The 18,265-nt window shown below is 44.9% G+C and overlaps 2 protein-coding genes across 2 annotated transcripts in view; both read left to right on the top strand.

Moving 5' to 3' along the window:
* Positions 1–18,265, top strand: part of LOC309551920 (uncharacterized protein) — a 199,725-nt gene that overhangs the window by 113,283 nt on the left and 68,177 nt on the right. The gene's annotated exons all lie outside the window — the stretch shown is intronic.
* Positions 12,382–18,265, top strand: part of LOC309554700 (uncharacterized protein) — a gene marked incomplete at both ends in the record, with an annotated part of 60,974 nt that continues 55,090 nt past the window's right edge. Inside the window, one exon of the mRNA XM_082256404.1 lies at positions 12,382–12,418. Coding sequence (XP_082112530.1) covers positions 12,382–12,418 — 37 coding nt within the window. The remainder of the gene's footprint in view (positions 12,419–18,265) is intronic.

Genomic DNA, 18,265 nt, shown 5'->3' with positions numbered 1-18,265 from the left:
TTTAATAAGGTATAACTTATAAAGTGCACATGTGACTCATGGTTTTTCAAAAACCAATTTTAGTGAGAGTACATACTCTGTGCCTTTAAAATTGCAAATAACAAAGTGCAGAGTGCTGATGAAAAAAAGACACAAAACTAAAGACAAGACGGTGATATTTTTATTTTTCATTAAAGGAGTGACCTGTTTAAAAGACAGGTTTAAAGTGATTGTGCACAATAAAGAAATCTTAAACCCTCTGTGCTTTGGTGAACAAAAGTGAAAAGATAGATTTTAAAGCCATTCAATGCAAGCAATTTGCGGGTAAAACAGAAGAAATCTGGGTTGCAGATACCTGCGTGGCCGCTAGGTGTCGCACCCTATATACAACCTGGTGAGTCTTTTCTATAATGGATATCGTCTAGGGGCTCCTTCACTCCCTCTGATTTCCTGAAGTGTGGTCCTCAAAGAAAAATACAGAGAGTGGAACCCTCTGGTATCATATCGCAAACGTGTATAGAAAAACCGTATAGTAACTCACAAGGAAGAATCAGGCTGTCCTCGATCAGTGGTGGTGTACGCCGGGAAGCTTCCGCGTTCCACGGCTCTGGCTCCGGAAATGACGTAATGACGTTGAAGACTCCGCCCTACCGGTTTCGTCGATAGACGTCTACTTGGAGCGGCGTCAACATACTAACTTCCCGGCCATTAAATAGCATCCCATCTCCTAGCAACAACACGGCCTCCCCCGCCGCCATATTGGTGCTGACAGCCGAAGCTGACGTACTGACGTAGGCTCTTTACCATTTGACCAGCTGTGTCCAAACACAGCTGGTCACATAGTACACAGGAAGAGCCATTGATCGGCTTTCCTTAGTTCGTGCCTGACAGGGACGAGTATAGGAGAGCCGATATGCGGCTTTCCTGACGGGGGGGGTCTGCACTGGTAATCAGAGCATTGATTACCAGTGGAGATCATTGGGGGGGTGCCACTAGAACCACCAGGGATGCCCACCCATGACCCCAGGGATGCCCACCATGGCCACCAGGGATTGCAATCAGGGCTCAGGGTGCCCTCCCCATCAGCGCTGTCCGCCAGTGCCCTCCCCATCAATGCTGCCCACCAGTGCCCATCATTGCCATCTATCAATGCCCCCCACCAGTGCCCATTATTGCCCACCAGTGCCGCCTATCAGTGCCGTCCATCAGTGCTGTCTATCAGTGCCGCCTATCATTGCCCATCAGTGCCACCTATCAGTGCCCATCAATGCAGCCTATCAGTGCCCAGCAGTACCGCCTATCAGTGCCCACCAATGCTGCATATCAGTGCTACCTATCAGTGCCCATCAGTGCTTCCTATTAGTGCTGCCTATCAGTGCCACATATTCGTGCCACCCCATCAGTGCCACCCCATCAGTGCCTCCTCATCAGTGCAGCCTCATCAGTGCAGGAAAAATCGTATCTATTTACAAAATTGTATAACATAAACAAAAAAAACCTTTTGTTTTTCAAACATTTCGGTCTTTTTTTATTTGTTTAGCAAAAAAGAAAAAACCTTGCGGTGATCAAATACCACCAAAAGAAAGCTCTATTTGTGGGGAAAAAATTACATGAATTTGGTTTAGGTACAGTGTTGCATGATCGCGCAATTGTCATTCAAAATGCAACAGCGCTAAAAGCTGAAAATTGGCCTGGGCAGGAAGGGGGTGAAAGTGCCCTGTATTGAAGTGGTTAAGCAGACACATATGCACTGAGCTTGCATTACATGGCCGCTACACGCCGCACGCCACCCACCTAACAGTTTGGATACTGTTGTTGTTTCCGCTATTCCGCTATTGAATAAAAACCCATTTGAATGAAAAACTGAAAAATAATGATTTATCCCTAAAAACTGAAAAAATAATTATTTTTCCCTTAAATTGGTGCTTTTTGAATAGCAGATTAGAACAGCAGTGTCTAAACACTGTATGTCACAGTAAAATATGAAGGAAAAAAACATTTTTTTTTTTTTTAATCCAGACTAAGCAGACACATATGCACTGAGCTTGCATTACATGGCCGCTGCACGCTGCACGCTGCACGCCGCACGCCGCATGCCGCCAACCTAACAAACTGATAAAAGTTTTTTTTTCTCCCTCCTCCTCACTGGGCTAAGGTCAGGGCAAAAAGATTGTGCACTGCACCCCCACACAATAAAATCAGTGTAGATCGCTGTCTGATTAAAGATGATTCTTCCTATTCTTTCCCTGAAAGCAATCTCCAGCCTGCCCCTACAATAATCTCCTATCTCTCCCTCAGCAGCATCAGGAACCTCTCCCTACAGTAGTTAGAGCAGAGTGACATGCGGCGCTACGTGACTTCAGCTTATATAGAGGCTAGGTCACATGCTGCACTGGCCAATCACAGCAATGCCATTAGTAGGCATGGCTGTGGTGGCTTCTAAGGGAACACTAGTTAAACGCTTGTTGATTGGCTGCCCTGCAGCTGCTGAAACGGCGCCATTAAAATGGCGCAAAAACATGAAATAAATTACCCAACAACGGACTGTATCCCGAACATCCAGTAAAATGTTCGGGTCCGTGTCTGGGTACCGAACACCCAAAAGTTTGGTACGATCCCGAACAATACAGTCCGTGTTCGCTCAACCCTATTTATCATAACTTCCTTTTTGCTTTGACGATATTTGTAGCTGTTTAATAATGATCTGTATATTGTGTAAAAAATGCCTTATATGTTTTCTTTTTTGTTTTGTTGCGTGCGTTACACGTTCGAGAATATTATTCTGAACGAATATAACGAGTTCTTTTTAATCGATTAATTTCTTTTTACCGGAATATACCAGTCTTAGTGAATACTGACTACAGTAGGGAATAGGTAAGTATATTTATTCACAAGACATGTATTTAAAACAGTTAGACCTGAGGTGACACAGAAAGATAACTTTTAATATACAAACTTAAACGATAAACGCAATGTGATACGTAACTCAATGATAATAGTAAAAGAAAGCAGGATTACGTTTCCAGATTTCAAATTTATCAGGAGCGAGCCATCAACCACGTACAGTCACATCTGGCGCTCCAAGTGTGGGCTTTTTTTAATGTGTCTGCTGCTGACAGCAGTGTTGCCATCTGCAGCCTTTGCAGTCAACGCATAAATCGCGGAAAGCCCAACACTCACCAAGGGACGACCGCCTTAAGAAGGCACCTGAACTCCCATAACTGAGCCCAGTGGGAGCAACACCGTCAGAACCCACAAAGCTACACTCCAGGCTCTCACCATCCAGCCTCTTATCGTTCTCGTCTCTCCTCACAATTGTCCTCCACTCCACCTTCCATGATGCTGTCGTCACGTTGTTCTGGAAAAAGGCAGGCTTCCGTGGCCCAAATGTTGGAGTGTAAGAAAATGATCAGGCCGGATAACCCTCTTGGCCAACGTTTGACTGCTAGCTTGTCGGAACTCATAGCCCACCAACTACTGCCATATCAACTGGTGGACTCGGAGGCCTTTCCAAAATTTGTGGCCATTGGAACACCACAATGGAAGGTCCCAGGCAGGAAATATTTCTCGCAGAAGGGCATTCCAGAGCTGTATGGCCATGTTCAGTGGCAAGTGAATATATCTCTGGCACACAGTGTTGGTGCCAAGATACATCTGACCACAGACACATGGTCTAGCAAACACGGGCAGGGAAGGTATATCACTTTTACTGCCCACTGGGTGAACCTTCTGATGGCCGTCAAGCATGTAACCCGTGGCACCTGTGTAGATTTGGTTGTACCGCCACGAATTGCATGCAGGCCTGCCTCTTCTTCTCCTCCTCCTCCTCCTCCTCATCCTCCATCCTCCCTCTCCTCCTCGGATGACTCCTTTTCCGCTGCTACCGTCTCTTCCGCTGCGCTGCCCAAGATCCCCAGAACCTATTCCACATGCCAGGTGAGCCGTTGCCATGCTGTGCTATGTATGTTGTGCCTGGAAGCCAAGAGCCACACTGGTCCTGCACTCCTTTCAGCTTTGCGTTCACAGGCAGATCAGTGGCTAGCACCGCTCAATTTGACAGTTGGTAAAGTGGTGTGCGACAACGGTTTCAATCCGCTGAGCGCGCTGAAACAGGGCAAAACAACACACGTGCCATGCATGGCACAGGTCTTGAACTTGGTCGTGCAGCGATTCTTTGCCAAATACCCTGGGGTCCAGGACATCTTGCGGCAGGCCAGGAAGATCTTGGGCCATTTCAGAAGATCTTACACAGCCATGGCTCGCCTTGCTGACATTCAGCTGCGACACAACCTGCCCATCAGGCATCTTTTTTGTGACTGCCCGATGCGATGGAACTCAACGTTGCATATGCTTGATAGGCTGCTCCAGCAGAAACGTGCAGTTAACAACTACCTGTACAAACTCTGCGGCAGCAAAGGTTCTAAGGAGCTTGGGTTTTTTTCACCTCGCCAGTGGCTGCTCATGCGCGACGCATGCAGACCTCTGCAGCCATTTGATGAGATCATCAAAATGGTCAGTCACAGCCAGAGCGCCATAAGTGACATCGTACCTTACTCCTTCTTTCTGGAGCGTGCATTGCGTCGTGTCATTAATCAAGCCGTCGAGGAGCAGGAGCAGGAAGATGAGGAAGTCGCAATGTTGGATGAATTCCCAGTGGGTGCTACTCCATCTGAGACAAGTCAACAACAGGAGTCTGAAGAGGAGTCAGAGGAGGATGGTGCTGGGGCAGATGAGGAGGAGCAAGAAGAGCATGCTTTAAACCTTTCTGGGATCCCTGGTGTTATCCGTGCATGGGGGGAGGAGAACGAGGACGACATTATCCTGGCTGATGAGCTGGAGCCAGTCCTCTACACCACTTCCAGTTTAGTGCGAATGGGGGCCTTCATGCTCCACTGTTTTAAGGGGGACCCCCGTATAAAAAGCATAAAGGGCAAGTACCAGTACTGGGTAGCAACGTACTTAGACCCCCGGTACAAACCAAAAATGGCAGAAAGGTTACCACCATCACAGAGGGCGGTCAGAATGCAGCACTTCCAGGCCTTGCTGCGAGAAATGCTGCATTCTGCCTTTGCATGCACTGGCAGAGGAATTTCTAGTCACAGAGAGACAGTTGCAGGTAGCAATCCAACAGCGCCTTCAAGAAGAGGGCGGTTTAAGATGTGTTGGTCACTTCAGATATGAGATCCTTCTTTCAGCCGACCCATCGACAACTGTACTCCGGATCCAGCATCAGGGAACGCCTAGACCAACAAGTGTCCGACTACATCGGGTTAACGACCGATGTGGACGCCTTGAGGAGTGATGAACCCCTGGACTACTGGGTGGGCAGGCTTGACCTCTGGCCAGAGCTTGCACAATTTACAATGGAACTGTTGGCTTGCCCCCGTCCAGTGTCCTGTCCGAAAGGACGTTCAGTGCAGCAGGGGGTATCGTGATCGATAAGTGCACTTGCCTAGCTCATGACAGTGTAGACTACCTCACATTTAAAAAAATGAATGAGGCATGGATCTCTGAGGAATTCAACACATGTGACCAGTAAACCATGTTTCATTTAAATTCCTTAATGACAGGCCACAAATACCCGCCAGACCGGGATCCACCCACAACAATTCATGGTCCTTGTCTTTGGTAAATACAGCGGCATAAAAGGCATTTCATTTCCATTGAATGCCTAATTTTTGGGGCCTTTCATGGACGACAATTATTTTTTCTGTCAATGCCTAATGTACCTCTAGCCACAGAATACTACGTTCTTAGCTGTCAGGTAAACCCATGTGGACTAATTTTTGGGGCCTGTAATGGGCGACACTTACTTCTGTATCCTGTGAATGCCTAATGTACCTTCAGCCACAGAATACAACGTTCTTAGCTGTCAGGAAAACGATTGTGGGCTAATTTTTGGGGCCTTTCATGGCCGACACTTACTTATTTATCCTGTGAATGCCTACTGTACCTTCAGCCACAGAATACAATGTTCTTAGCTGTCAGGAAAACGCACGTGGGCTAATTTTTGGGGCCTGTAATGGGTGACACTCTCTTATTTATCCTGTGAATGCCTAATGTACCTTCAGCCACAGAATACAACGTTCTTAGCTGTGAGGAAAACACATGTGGGCTAATTTTTTGGGGCTTTTCATGGCTGACACTTACTTATTTATCCTGTGAATGCCTAATGTACCTTCAGCCACAGAATACAACGTTCTTAGCTGTCAGAAAAACGCATGTCGGCTCATTTTTGGGGCCTTTCATGGCCGACACTTACTTATTTATCCTGTGAATGCCTAATGTACCTTCAGCCACAGAATACAAAGTTCTTAGCTGTCAGGAAAATGCATGTGGGCTAATTTTTGGGCCTTTCATGGCCGACACCTAATTATTTATCCTGTGAATGCCTAATGTATCTTCAGCCACAGAATATAACGTTCTTAGCTGTCAGGAAAACGCATGTGGGCTAATTTTGGGGGCCTTTCATGGCCGACACTTACTTCTGTATCCTTTGAATACCTAATGTACCTTCAGCCACAGAATACAACATTCTTAGCTGTCAGGAAAATGCATGTGGGCTAATTTTTGGGGCCTTTCATGGCCGACACTTACTTATTTATCCTGTGAATGCCTAATGTACCTTCAGCCACAGAATACAACGTTCTTAGCTGTCAGGTAAACCCATGTGGGCTAATTTTTGAGGCCTTTTATGGCCGACACTTACTTCTTTATCCTTTGAATGCCTCATTTTTCAGACTGGAATTGAAAATTAATGCGTCTGTAAAGGTTCCGCCAAATTGTGGAATGGATGCGGACCCATTTTACTGATGTGTGAATGGACCCTATATGTATTTGACATGTATTTACCGGCTGCTGTCAGTTCTGGCTGATTTAGGAAAAAAAAAGAAATGTTTTGCTGTAAAAAAAAAAAATTTAGGGCAACTTTTCCAATTGCAATACTTCTGTTATGACATGTCCATGTGCTGGGACTATTTGTGCACAGCTAGTAACTCTTTTGTGGCTGCAAATATGACCTAAAGGTTTTTAAAGTTCACCTCCCATTAAAGTCAATGGGGCCCACCGCGAAATTGCGGTTCGCGGACATTTGAGAAAATTTGCGGCTAACGTTAGCGAACCACCCCGGCCGATGTTCATCCACCACTACACACTACCCCTTCATCCTCATCCTCCTTCCACCTGGCAACCCACTGCAACCTTCCTAACACACTACCTCCTGTCATCCTCATTCTCCTCCCATCTGGCACCCCACTGCCACCTTCATAATACATGAAACAAACCCCTGTTTTGACGCAAACTGTTAGACAGGTTAATTTGGTTGGTAATATAGACAAAAAATGCAGCTCTCATAGAATAACACATGGTGTAAATTAATATATCAAAGTCCACTTCAAGCTGTCGAAATGAGTTGTATAGTCCACCGACAACACCCTTAACGTGTGACTGACAATCGGTCTATGAAATCACAGGGACAGTGAAGACCTCCACCACACACAAAGTAGCCTGCTGGCCTCTTACCAGATGGGTATGACCACCGCTCTCACAATGGTCACACAACGCTTGTTGTTATAAAGCTTGATAATCGACCCTGAAAGCCTTCCAATAGGTGCTCCCAATTCAAATGTCGGATCCCAAAATAGAAGTAGCCAGGCACAGTCACTCCCAAAAGTTAAAAATCAGGGGGAAGACCATGGTGAAGTACGTTTTCACAGGTGTATGTTTATTGAAAGTAAAATGCACTCACCAGATACATCATCATAAAACAGCCTTGAATCAATAAAATCACTATAGCAGTAAAGCACTTCCAGCTTGTGACGTCGAACCGTGCTGAAGCTCGGTTCGACGTTTGAAGGTTGGTTGGTAAGCAGGCTGGTTGGCAAATTGAATTAGGAATTTTATTTTTGTTTGTTTCATGTGCGTTGCCCTTCCATGTGTTCTTTGCTATGAAGGCCAGTTATAGGTGGGGGCAGAAGCCATATTCTTCGTTGTTAATGTGTACTGGTGAGTGGACATACTGGATGCCTTTGCTGTAATACTATCAGCTGGGCTTCCATTATGCCCCCAATTACCTTTCAGGAGGGATGGGCCACCTCCAGGCTCACCTGCCCCCTATCTATCCATTAGCTTGCATGTGCTTCCACTGTGAAGACTCTTATAAATTCATTAGAGCTAGGACTGCAGGTAACACAGGGAGCTGTGAAGTGGCCCTGCAGCTTTCACATGCGTTTGCAAATGTGTGCTAACTAAACCCCTGTTTTGACGCAAACTGTTAGACAGGTTAATTTGGTTGGTAAGCAGACTGGTTGGCAAATTGAATTGGGAATTTTATTTTTGTTTGTTTCATGTGCGTTGCCCTTCCATGTGTTCTTTGCTATGAAGGCCAGTTATAGGTGGGGGCAGAGGCCATTTTCTTTGTTGTCACCTTCATAATACACTACCCTCTGTCATCCTCATCTTCATAACACCTGGCACCCAACTTCCACCTTTCTAACACACTACCCCCCTGTCACCCTAATCACACCTTGCACCCCACTGGCATCTTCCTAACATACTACCCCCCTGTCATCCTCATCACACCTGGCACCCCACTACCACCTTGCTAACACACTACCCCATGTCATCCTCATCCTTCTCCCACTTGACACCCCACTGCAACCTTCCTAACACACTACCTCCCTGTCATCCTTCTCACACCTGGCACACCACTGCAACCGTCTTAACACACTACCCTCTGTCATTCTCATCCTCATCACACCTGGCACCCCACTGCTGCCTTGCTAACACACTGCTCTCTGTCATTCTCAGCACACCTGGCTTCCCACTGCAACCTTGATAACACCCCACACCCTGTCATCCTCATAGTCATGTTCATCATACCTGGCACCCCACTGCAACCTTGCTAACACCCTACCCCCTGCCATCCTCATTTTCATCACACCTTGCACCCCACTGCAACCTTGCTAACAACCTACCCCCTGTCATCCTCATCTTCAGCACAACTGGCCCAACACTGCAACCTTACTAACACCCTACCCCCTGTCACCCTCATCCTCATGTTCATCACACCTGGCACCCCACTGCAACCTTGCTAACACATTACCCCCTGTCATCCTCATCCTCCTTCCACCTTGCACCCCACTGCAACCTTCCTAACACACTATCCCCTGTGATCTTCATCACACCTGGCACCCCACTGCAACCTTGCTAAAACCCTACCCCCTGTCATCCTCATCCTCATGTTTATCACATCTGGCACCCCACTGCAATCTTGCTAACAACCTACCCCCTGTCATCCTTATATTCATCACACCTGGCACCCCACTGCAACCTTGCTAACAACCTATTCCCTGTCATCCTCATCTTCCTCACACATGACACATCACTGCAACCTTCCTAATACACTACCCCCTGTCATCTCATCCTCATGTTCATCACACCTGGCATCTCACTACAACCTTGTTAACACCCTACCCCCTGTCATCCTCATCCTCATGTTCATCCCACCTGGCACCCCACTTCCACCTTGCTAACACACTACCCCCTGTCATCCTTATCCTTTTCCCACCTGGCACTCCACTGCAACCTTCCTAACACACTACCCCCTGTCATCCTCATCTTCATAACACCTGGCATCCCGCTGCCATCTTGCTAACACACTACCCCTTGTCATCCTCCTTTCACCTGGCACCCCACTGCAACCTTCCTAACAGACTACACCCTGTCATCCTCATCACACCTGGCACCCCACTGCAACCTTGCTAACCATCCACCTCCTGTCATCCTCATCTTCATCACACCTGGCACCCCACTGCAATCTTGCTAACAACCTACCCCCTGTCATCCTCATCTTCTTCACACCTGGCACACCACTGCAACCTTGCTAACAACCTACCCCCTGTCATCTTAATCTTCATCACACCTGGCACCCCTCTGCAACTTGGCTAACAACCTATTCCCTGTCATCCTCCTCTTCCTCACACCTAACACATTACTGCAACCTTCCTAATACACTACCCCCTGTCATCTCATCCTCATGTTTATCACAGCTGGCATTCCACTGCAACCTTGTTAACACCCTGCCCTCTGTCATCCTCATCCTTATGTTCATCCCTCCTGGCACCCCACTCCCACCTTGCTTACACACTACCCATTGTCATCCTTATCCTCCTCCCACCTGGCACCCCACTGCAACCTTCCTAACACACTACCCCCTGTCATCCTCATCTTCATAACACCTGGCACCCCACTGTTGTCTTGCTAACACACTACCCCTTGTCATCCTCATCCTGCTTTCACCTGGCACCCCACTGCAACCTTGCTAACACACTACCCACTGTCATCCTCATCCTCATCACACCTGGCACCCCACTGCAACCTTGCTAATAACCCACCTCCTGTCATGCTTATCTTCATCACACCTGCCCACTTACTGCAACCTTCCTAATACACTACCCCCTTTCATCCTCATGTCCATCGTATCTGGCACCCCAGTGCAATCTTGCTAACAACCTACCCCCTGTCATCCTCATCCTCATCACACCTGGCACCCCACTCCCACCTTGTTAACACTGTACCCCTGTCATCCTCATCCCCGGTATAACCCACTGCCAGCTTCCTAACACCTGCATTGACAAAGCAGCTTATTCCAATGTTGAGAGGACAAGGGTCTCTTACCCACAAATGTGTTGTGGCGGGTAATGTGCTCTGTGGAAAGGTGGCATATTGAAATATTGAAAACACTATGTTAAAGATGTTACCCCAGATGAATGATGAAGTGTTACTAAATCCACAACAGAAAAATCAGTCTGTATATGCAGAAAAACATGCTTGTTATGCTATTTAGTGTGGATCCTAAGGGATTAGTCCTTTGCATTGTATAAAAAGGCTGTTCCATCCTGTCTTCTCTGATCATCTCCTTCTTCTACAGACTACAAAAAATAACCTAATATTTACAGTCTATGGAGTAAGGCTGCACAGTTTGGTGTGTATTGCTAGAGAGTTTTTTCCTTTTCTTGGGAGGGTGCGTGCGATCAGCACAGGGCCAATCAGCACTGTCCAGACATGTCCAGACGAAGGGTTAGGGGTCTTGAATCCTGATAGGACAATCGTGGGAGAAATTAAAACTGCTCCTTCAATCCTTTCAGTACTCACTGATACAAGTCACAAGATTGCTCTAACTGCTATATACGGCTGATGAGAAAATATATTTATCATTTTATATTTACTAAAATAAATGCATTTCCATGTTCTGTGTACTGTGGGAGACCAGATATAGTGAATGCAGGCTCCTGGGTTTAGTAACACTTTAAATCTATTAACCTCTTGCGGACCGCCCACCATAGTATTACTGTGGCAGGGCGGTTCGGCTGCACAATATCACATAGTAGTACGTGATTTCGTGCACGAGGTCTGTGTTTAGACACAGCGGGAGGCGGGCCGTGGGTGGAGTGGTGGCGATTGCCGCCGACCTCCCCCGATCGTCAGAGAAACTGACAGAAGACCCACCTGCTTATGTAAATGAAGCAGGTGAGTCTTCTGTCAGACAGGCAGGGAGAGATCAGAAGTTTCAGCTAAGCTGAAACCCCGATCTCTCTGTGCCTGTCACAGAAGCATTTCCCCACACAGTCAGCAAGCATATTTAGGCACTCATTAACCCCTTTGATCATCCCCAGTGTAAACCCCTTCCCTGCAAGTGTCATTTATACAGTAACAGTGCATAATATTTAGCACTGATTACTGTATTAATGTCACTGGTACCCAAAAAGTGTAAAAAATGTCAGTTAGGGGTCCGATCTGTCCGCCACAATGTCGCAGTTCCGCTAAAAAATGCTGATCACCTCCATTACTAATAAAAAGAAAAAAAGAAAAATTCCAAAAATCTATCCCGTAGTTTGTAAACGCTATAACTTTTGTGCAAACCAATTATTATATGCTTTTTGGGATTTTTTTTTTACCAACAATGTGTAGTAGAATACAAATTGGTCTAAACTAATAAAAAAAATTAGATTTTTAAATGTTTTTTATTGGGAATGTTTTGTAGCAGAAAGTAAGAAATATTGCATTTTTTTTTTTCAAAATTCTTGCTCTTTTTTTGTCTATAGCGCAAAATCTAAAAACCACAGAGGTGATCAAATACCACCAAAAGAAAGCTCTATTTGTGGGAACATCAATTGTATTTGGGTACAGCGTCGCACGACCGCGCAATTTTTCGTTAAAATAACGCAGTGCCGAATCGTAAAAAATGGCCTGGTCATTAAGGAGGTAAAACCTTCCGGAGCTGAAGTGGTTCAAAAAATGTTATTTCTTCACTTCCTCTTCCTATAAACTAAAATATATGCAGACCATAAACCAGTGACAACACATCCTTTGCCATCCAGCTACTGCACCCTGTAAGGAGAGATGAGACTCTTCATCGTGATCAGTCTGTCCTTTCTAGGTAAGTGATAAAACTATCTACATTCCCTTATGGAATTTATTATTACTAGCAAATGTGTGGTCAGTTTGTACACCGGAGGGATCATTATTGGCAGAATTCAGGATTTGCAGCCAATAATAAGAAGTTGTCAACAGTTTTTGCAAATTTCTCATCTTCCTAGAAGTGTGAGCTGCCAGAAGTGCAATACAGCCCCAAAACGTTAATTTATTTAAAAAAAATAATAATAATATTGCATAGGTAAAGTTTCAGTATTTTTTTTTTTATCCAAAATAAAAATGGAAAGGGAAATAAAGGGAGAAGTAATTCCTGCATGAACAAAGCTCATATTCACACTGAAGCAGAACTAAACGCACAGAAAATTACACTCACATTACGGAGGATTCGTTTTGTAGAGCTACTGTATGTAAATGAAATAGGAGTAGACAAGTTTAATTTAAAAACACAGTTTTCCTTTTTTGTTATCCCCGTAGATGCTTTAAACTTCCTGTAGACATACATGTGCTCACATTTTTACTGCAATGGTTGCCGTGGAATATGCCAGTACACCATACTTTATCATGACTGCTTGTATTCTAACTCTAATGATGGCTGGTGAACCCCAAACTGAGTAAAGAAAATAGGGAGCCATACTGAACACAGGGCCACCTCTTCCTCCACAACTCACAAGTTGGCAAAAGAATTACCAAGTTAAACAGTCAGCTTCAGACACAAAGCAGAATGTCATCAATCAAATTACAGAATTCCAGTCACAACATCTTTGACAAGGCACAGGCCTCACTTTTTAACCACTTACCTACTGGGCACTTTTATCCCCTTCCTGACCAGTTAAATTTTCAGCTTTCAGCGCTGTCACACTTTGAATGACAATTGCGCAGTCATGCACTATTGAAGTCACATTACATTTTTTTCATACAAATGGAGCTTTCTTTTGGTGGTATTTAATCACTAGGGATGGGTCAAACGACCCCCTGTTCGGTTCACTCCAGAACGTTCGAACATCGCAAAGTTCGGAAGAAAATAAAGAACCCCATTGAAGTCTATTGGAAATCAAGAGTGCCCATTTTGAAGGCTTATGTGCAAGTAAGATGGCATACAATGGTTTTGGGGGACCGGTTACTGCTCTGGGGGACATGTATCAATGAAAAAAAATTGTAGAAAAAAACTTCATTTTTAAATGAGCAGTGATTTACTGATGCTTAAAGTAAAAGTATAAAAATGAGAAATAACAATACAAATAATAAATTCCTTTTAATATAGTGCCTGGGGGGTCCCTTTAGTCTACCTGTAAAGTGGCAAATCTGTACTGTGTATAGAAGCTGCTGCAGAAATAATAGCATTTATAAAGCCAAAAAAATGACATTGTCTCTGCAAGCTTTCTTTTTTGTGTAAACAATGGCTTGGGGAGCCAGTTTGTATGATGAAGCCACAATGTAGTGCACTGGGAACAAGATTGGAGATTTTTTGGATAAATTCTGGTGTCTTTTCCACAGACTTTGGATAGAAGTAATAGGTGCGAAAAAATTGGTCTTTGAGTGTCGGGGGCACCTTTACATTGTAACCATATAGAGGTACTCTTGATGAAAGCAAGAATCGGCCATGCTGTCAAAAATTAAAATGATATGCACCTGTCAAACAGGTGCATAAAAATTGGTCTTTGGGCATCTGAGGTGCCTTCACACCATAACCCTATAAAGGTAGTCTTGATGAAAGCAAAAATGGGCCTTGCTGTCAAAAATTGAAATGATATGCACCTGTCGAACAGGTGTGAATAAAATTGGTCTTTGTGTGTCTGTGGTGCCTTCACACCATAATTCTATAGAGGTGCTAATGATGAAAGCAAGAATTAGCCTTGCTGTCAAAAATTAAAATCATATGTACCAGTCTAACTGTCAAACATGTGCAGAAAATTTGGTCTGTTAATGGATGTTAAAGGATGTTAATTGTGCCCATGAAACCTACACAAAAAAAATTCTTCCAGATGAAATCATCACCCATAACACTAGGCAGCCTAGAAGTCTTGTAGAGATTCCACATCCCAAAAACACCTAATCAGTGACATCGGCATCAGGGTCTTCATAGCTGCTGGCAATACAGGACTGATTCATTTTTATAAATGTCAGACGGTACACGGAATCTGTGGATAGACGCGTTCTACTATTATCAGTAACAAAACCTCCAGCAGCACTAAATACCCGTTCGGAAAGCACGCTTGATGCAGGGCAGGGCAGCCCAGCAGTTCAATTGCATACTGGGCAAGTTCCGGCCAGTGGTCTATTCTCATGATCCAGTAACCCAGTGGATCGTCAACGGGAAAGCTCTCCATCTCTGTTTTTGCCCCTAGATAATCGTCCAGCATATGATGCAGACGCTGCCAATGGAATGTGGAAGCTTAGAGCCCTGGGTGGCGAGGACTAAACAAATTGTGAAATGCATTACTTAGGCCGCCCCCTTCTACAACGCTCCTCTCTTGACCAACAAAAGCCTCAAAACTATGTTTTCCATGACACTGTAACCTACCACAGTTAGGAAAAGCATTAGGTAAACTCCTCTTTAAAGTGTGTTCAAGAGATTTAATTGTCTGCACACTCTGTGGGGATGGGATGAGTTCTGAGACTTTCCCCTTGTAACGATGGTAAAGAAGGGTTGCCAACCAATAGTGATCCTTCTCCTTAATACCACCTATTCTTGGGTCCTTTTGCAGGCTTGGAAGCATGAGGGAGCCCATGTACTGCAACTTTGCAGGGGCATAAGAAGCAAATTCCTTGGGGTGTCTGAGAATTACAGTATCTGGAACTGCCCTCTGCTGCATGTGCAGCTGCTGCAGCATTGCCAAAGTTGAGTTCCATGTGGTGGGCACCTCACAAATCAGGCAATTTACAGGCAGGTTGAATTCCCACTAAATTTCAGCTAACTGAGCACTGGCTGTGTATGACTGCCTGAAATGGCTACAGACTCTTCTGGCCTGCTTTAGCAAATCTTCCAACCCTGGATACCTATTTAGGAAACGCTGCACCACCAAATTGAGGACATGTACCAGGCATGGCACATGTGTCACCTTACCCTGTCTAAGGGCGGACAGGAGGTTTGTGCCATTAACGCACACCACCATTCCTGGCTCCAGCTGGCGTGGCGTGAACCCCCTCTGGGCCTGTCCCCGCAGAGCTGCAAGAATCTCTGCTACGGTGCGGTTCCTTTCCCATAGATACACCAACTGAAGCACTGCATGGCACCTTTTAGCCTAACTCATTGACTAGCTCCTTGAACGCTTAGGGGGTACTTGTGGTTCGTAGGACAATTCAGCAGAGGAGGGCATGCAGAAATATACTGCATTAAACGGAACCTAACACACTGAAATCTACTGCGTTACATGGGCACTAACTCACTGAACTATAATGCAGTAAACCTGCTCTGACAAAAGAAGCTGGTACTAAAGTAAAAATGAACTTTACTACACTCACACTGACTGAACTATCAGTAGATTCACACTAAACTGATAACATACACTGACAATAGAATCAGAATAGCACACTATAGCACACTAACTCTCTAGTAGCACTGAACAGAGTCATGTTCTCTCTCTCTCTACGAAAATATCACACTACAAATGGCCGATATTGAAAGAATACTTTTATAGTGTGGGGTGGGACTAAGAGCAGTGAGCCATGACTGGATAGAGTCATTATTACTTTTTCCAATCATTGCTCAGAGAGTCCTCTGTGCCCTGATTGGGCAAAACTTTTTTTGCTTCAGTCAATCAGGGCTTCCAATGCACTGTGCAGTGGCGCAGTGCATTGTGGTAATTCGGCGAGCTAAACAAAAACAGTCGAATGTGATGATAATTCAGGTGTTCGGCGAACGGGCGAACAGTCAATGTTCGGCCCAAACTCATGCTCGAGCCAAACCGTTCAGCCATCCCTATTAATCACCGCTGTTTTTTTTTTTTTTTTTGTAAATAAACAAAAAAGACTGAAAATTTAAAAAAAAAAAAAACAATATTTTTTTACTTTCTGCTATAAAATATATCCAATATTAAAAAAAAAAAAAACATAACAGGTAATTTTTCTCCTTCACTGATGTGTGCTGATGAGGCTGCACTGATGGCCACTGATAGGTTGCACTGATGAAGAGGCACTGATGGGGCTGCACTGATAGACAGCGCTGTTGGGCACTGATTGGTGGCACTAATGGGCACTGATAGGTGGCACATATGGGTACTGGTAGGTGGCACTTATAGTTGACACTGATGAGGAGGCACTGATGGGCACTGAATGTCAGCACTGATGGTCACTGATTGGCAGCACTGGTGGGCACTGATTGGCAGCACTGGAGGGCACTGATTGGCAGGATTGGTGGGCACTGTTGGGACTGCATTGATAAGCAGGACACTGATCATCAGTGCCCTGAATATTCGCTTAGATGTCCCTTTCACACAAGCCGGTTATCTGCATTCCTTTCCTCACGCTGACAGCATGAGGAAAGGAATGCCGATAACTGGCTTGTGTTTACATAGTGATCAGCTGTCACTGGACACAGCTGATCACATGGTAAAGAGCTGCCGATTGGCTCCTTTTCCCGAGGACACAGTGATCACAGAGCATACCACAGCGGCCGCGGTGGTTGTAATCACGGGAGTACGTCATATGACACCCTCTCAGAACTAACCGGCCACTCTGTAGCAGTCGGCAAGTGGTTAAACTCATTAGAAGCATATCTCCCAACCACTTCACGCCGACGGCTACAGCGTGGTACGTCCCGGGAGGACGTACCTGGATGTCCTCCCATTCTCACGCCTTGGAACTTGGCTGATCACAGATCCCAGGCCTTTACCATGTAATCAGCTGTCAGCCAATAACAGATGATCATGTGATGTAAACAGAAGCCAGTCATCGGCTCTTTTTTCCCCTCATGCTGACAGTGTGAGGAGAAAAAAAGAGTTGATCACCGGCTTCTGTAAGAGGGACATCGGTCCCACACTGTCCCCACCAGTGCTGCTAACCAGTGCCCATCAGTGCCACCTACCAGAGCCCACCAGTGACACCTACCAGTGCCCCTCAGTACTGCTAATCAGTGCCACCTATCTGTGCCTATCAGTGCTGCCAATCAGTGCCCATCAGTGCTTCATCAACAGTGCCCCCCATCAGTACCACCTATCAGTGCCCATCAGTGCCACCTATCAGTGCCCATCAGTGCCACCTATCAGTGTCCATCAGTGTTGCCTATAAGTGCCACCTATCAGTGCCCTTCAGTGGCACCTATTAGTGGCACCTATCAGTGCCCATCAGTGCCACCTTATCATTGCCTATCAGTGCTCATCAGTACAGCCTATCCTTGCCCATCAGTGCAGCCTCATCAGCGCAGCCTCATCAGCGCACATAAACGAAGGAGAAAAATGACCTGTTTGGAAAATTGTACAACAAACTATGCGGGGGCAAAAACAAGTGTTGCGTTTATCATTTTGTTCAGTATATATATATATATATATATATATATATATATATATATATATATATATATATATATATATATATATATTATTTACCTTTTCTATCTTTTTATTTTTATTTTTATTTCATTTTTAATTTTTTAATTTTATGTTTATTTTTACTTTTTTTTTTAATTCTTTTTATTTCAATATGTGCATAAAAAGAACATTCCAAACGTCCTTTCAACAAAGGGACAAAACAATATAAAATAAAAAAATTATAAAATATCCAAATAATTATCTGTTTACTTAGTATTCATAATCTCTTTATGCCAAGGTATATCCATTTAGTTTAATTGATCGCTGTTTTCCTGGTGTGCCCCAACCCCTTGCTCCATTGCATTCATAGATTTATTTCCTCATCA

The sequence above is a fragment of the Pelophylax lessonae genome (assembly GCF_965119305.1).
Source record: "Pelophylax lessonae genome assembly, chromosome: 4".
Taxonomy (NCBI): domain Eukaryota; kingdom Metazoa; phylum Chordata; class Amphibia; order Anura; family Ranidae; genus Pelophylax; species Pelophylax lessonae.
The sequence above is the reverse complement of the archived record's forward strand: the minus strand, read 5'-3'. Positions and strand labels throughout refer to the sequence as shown.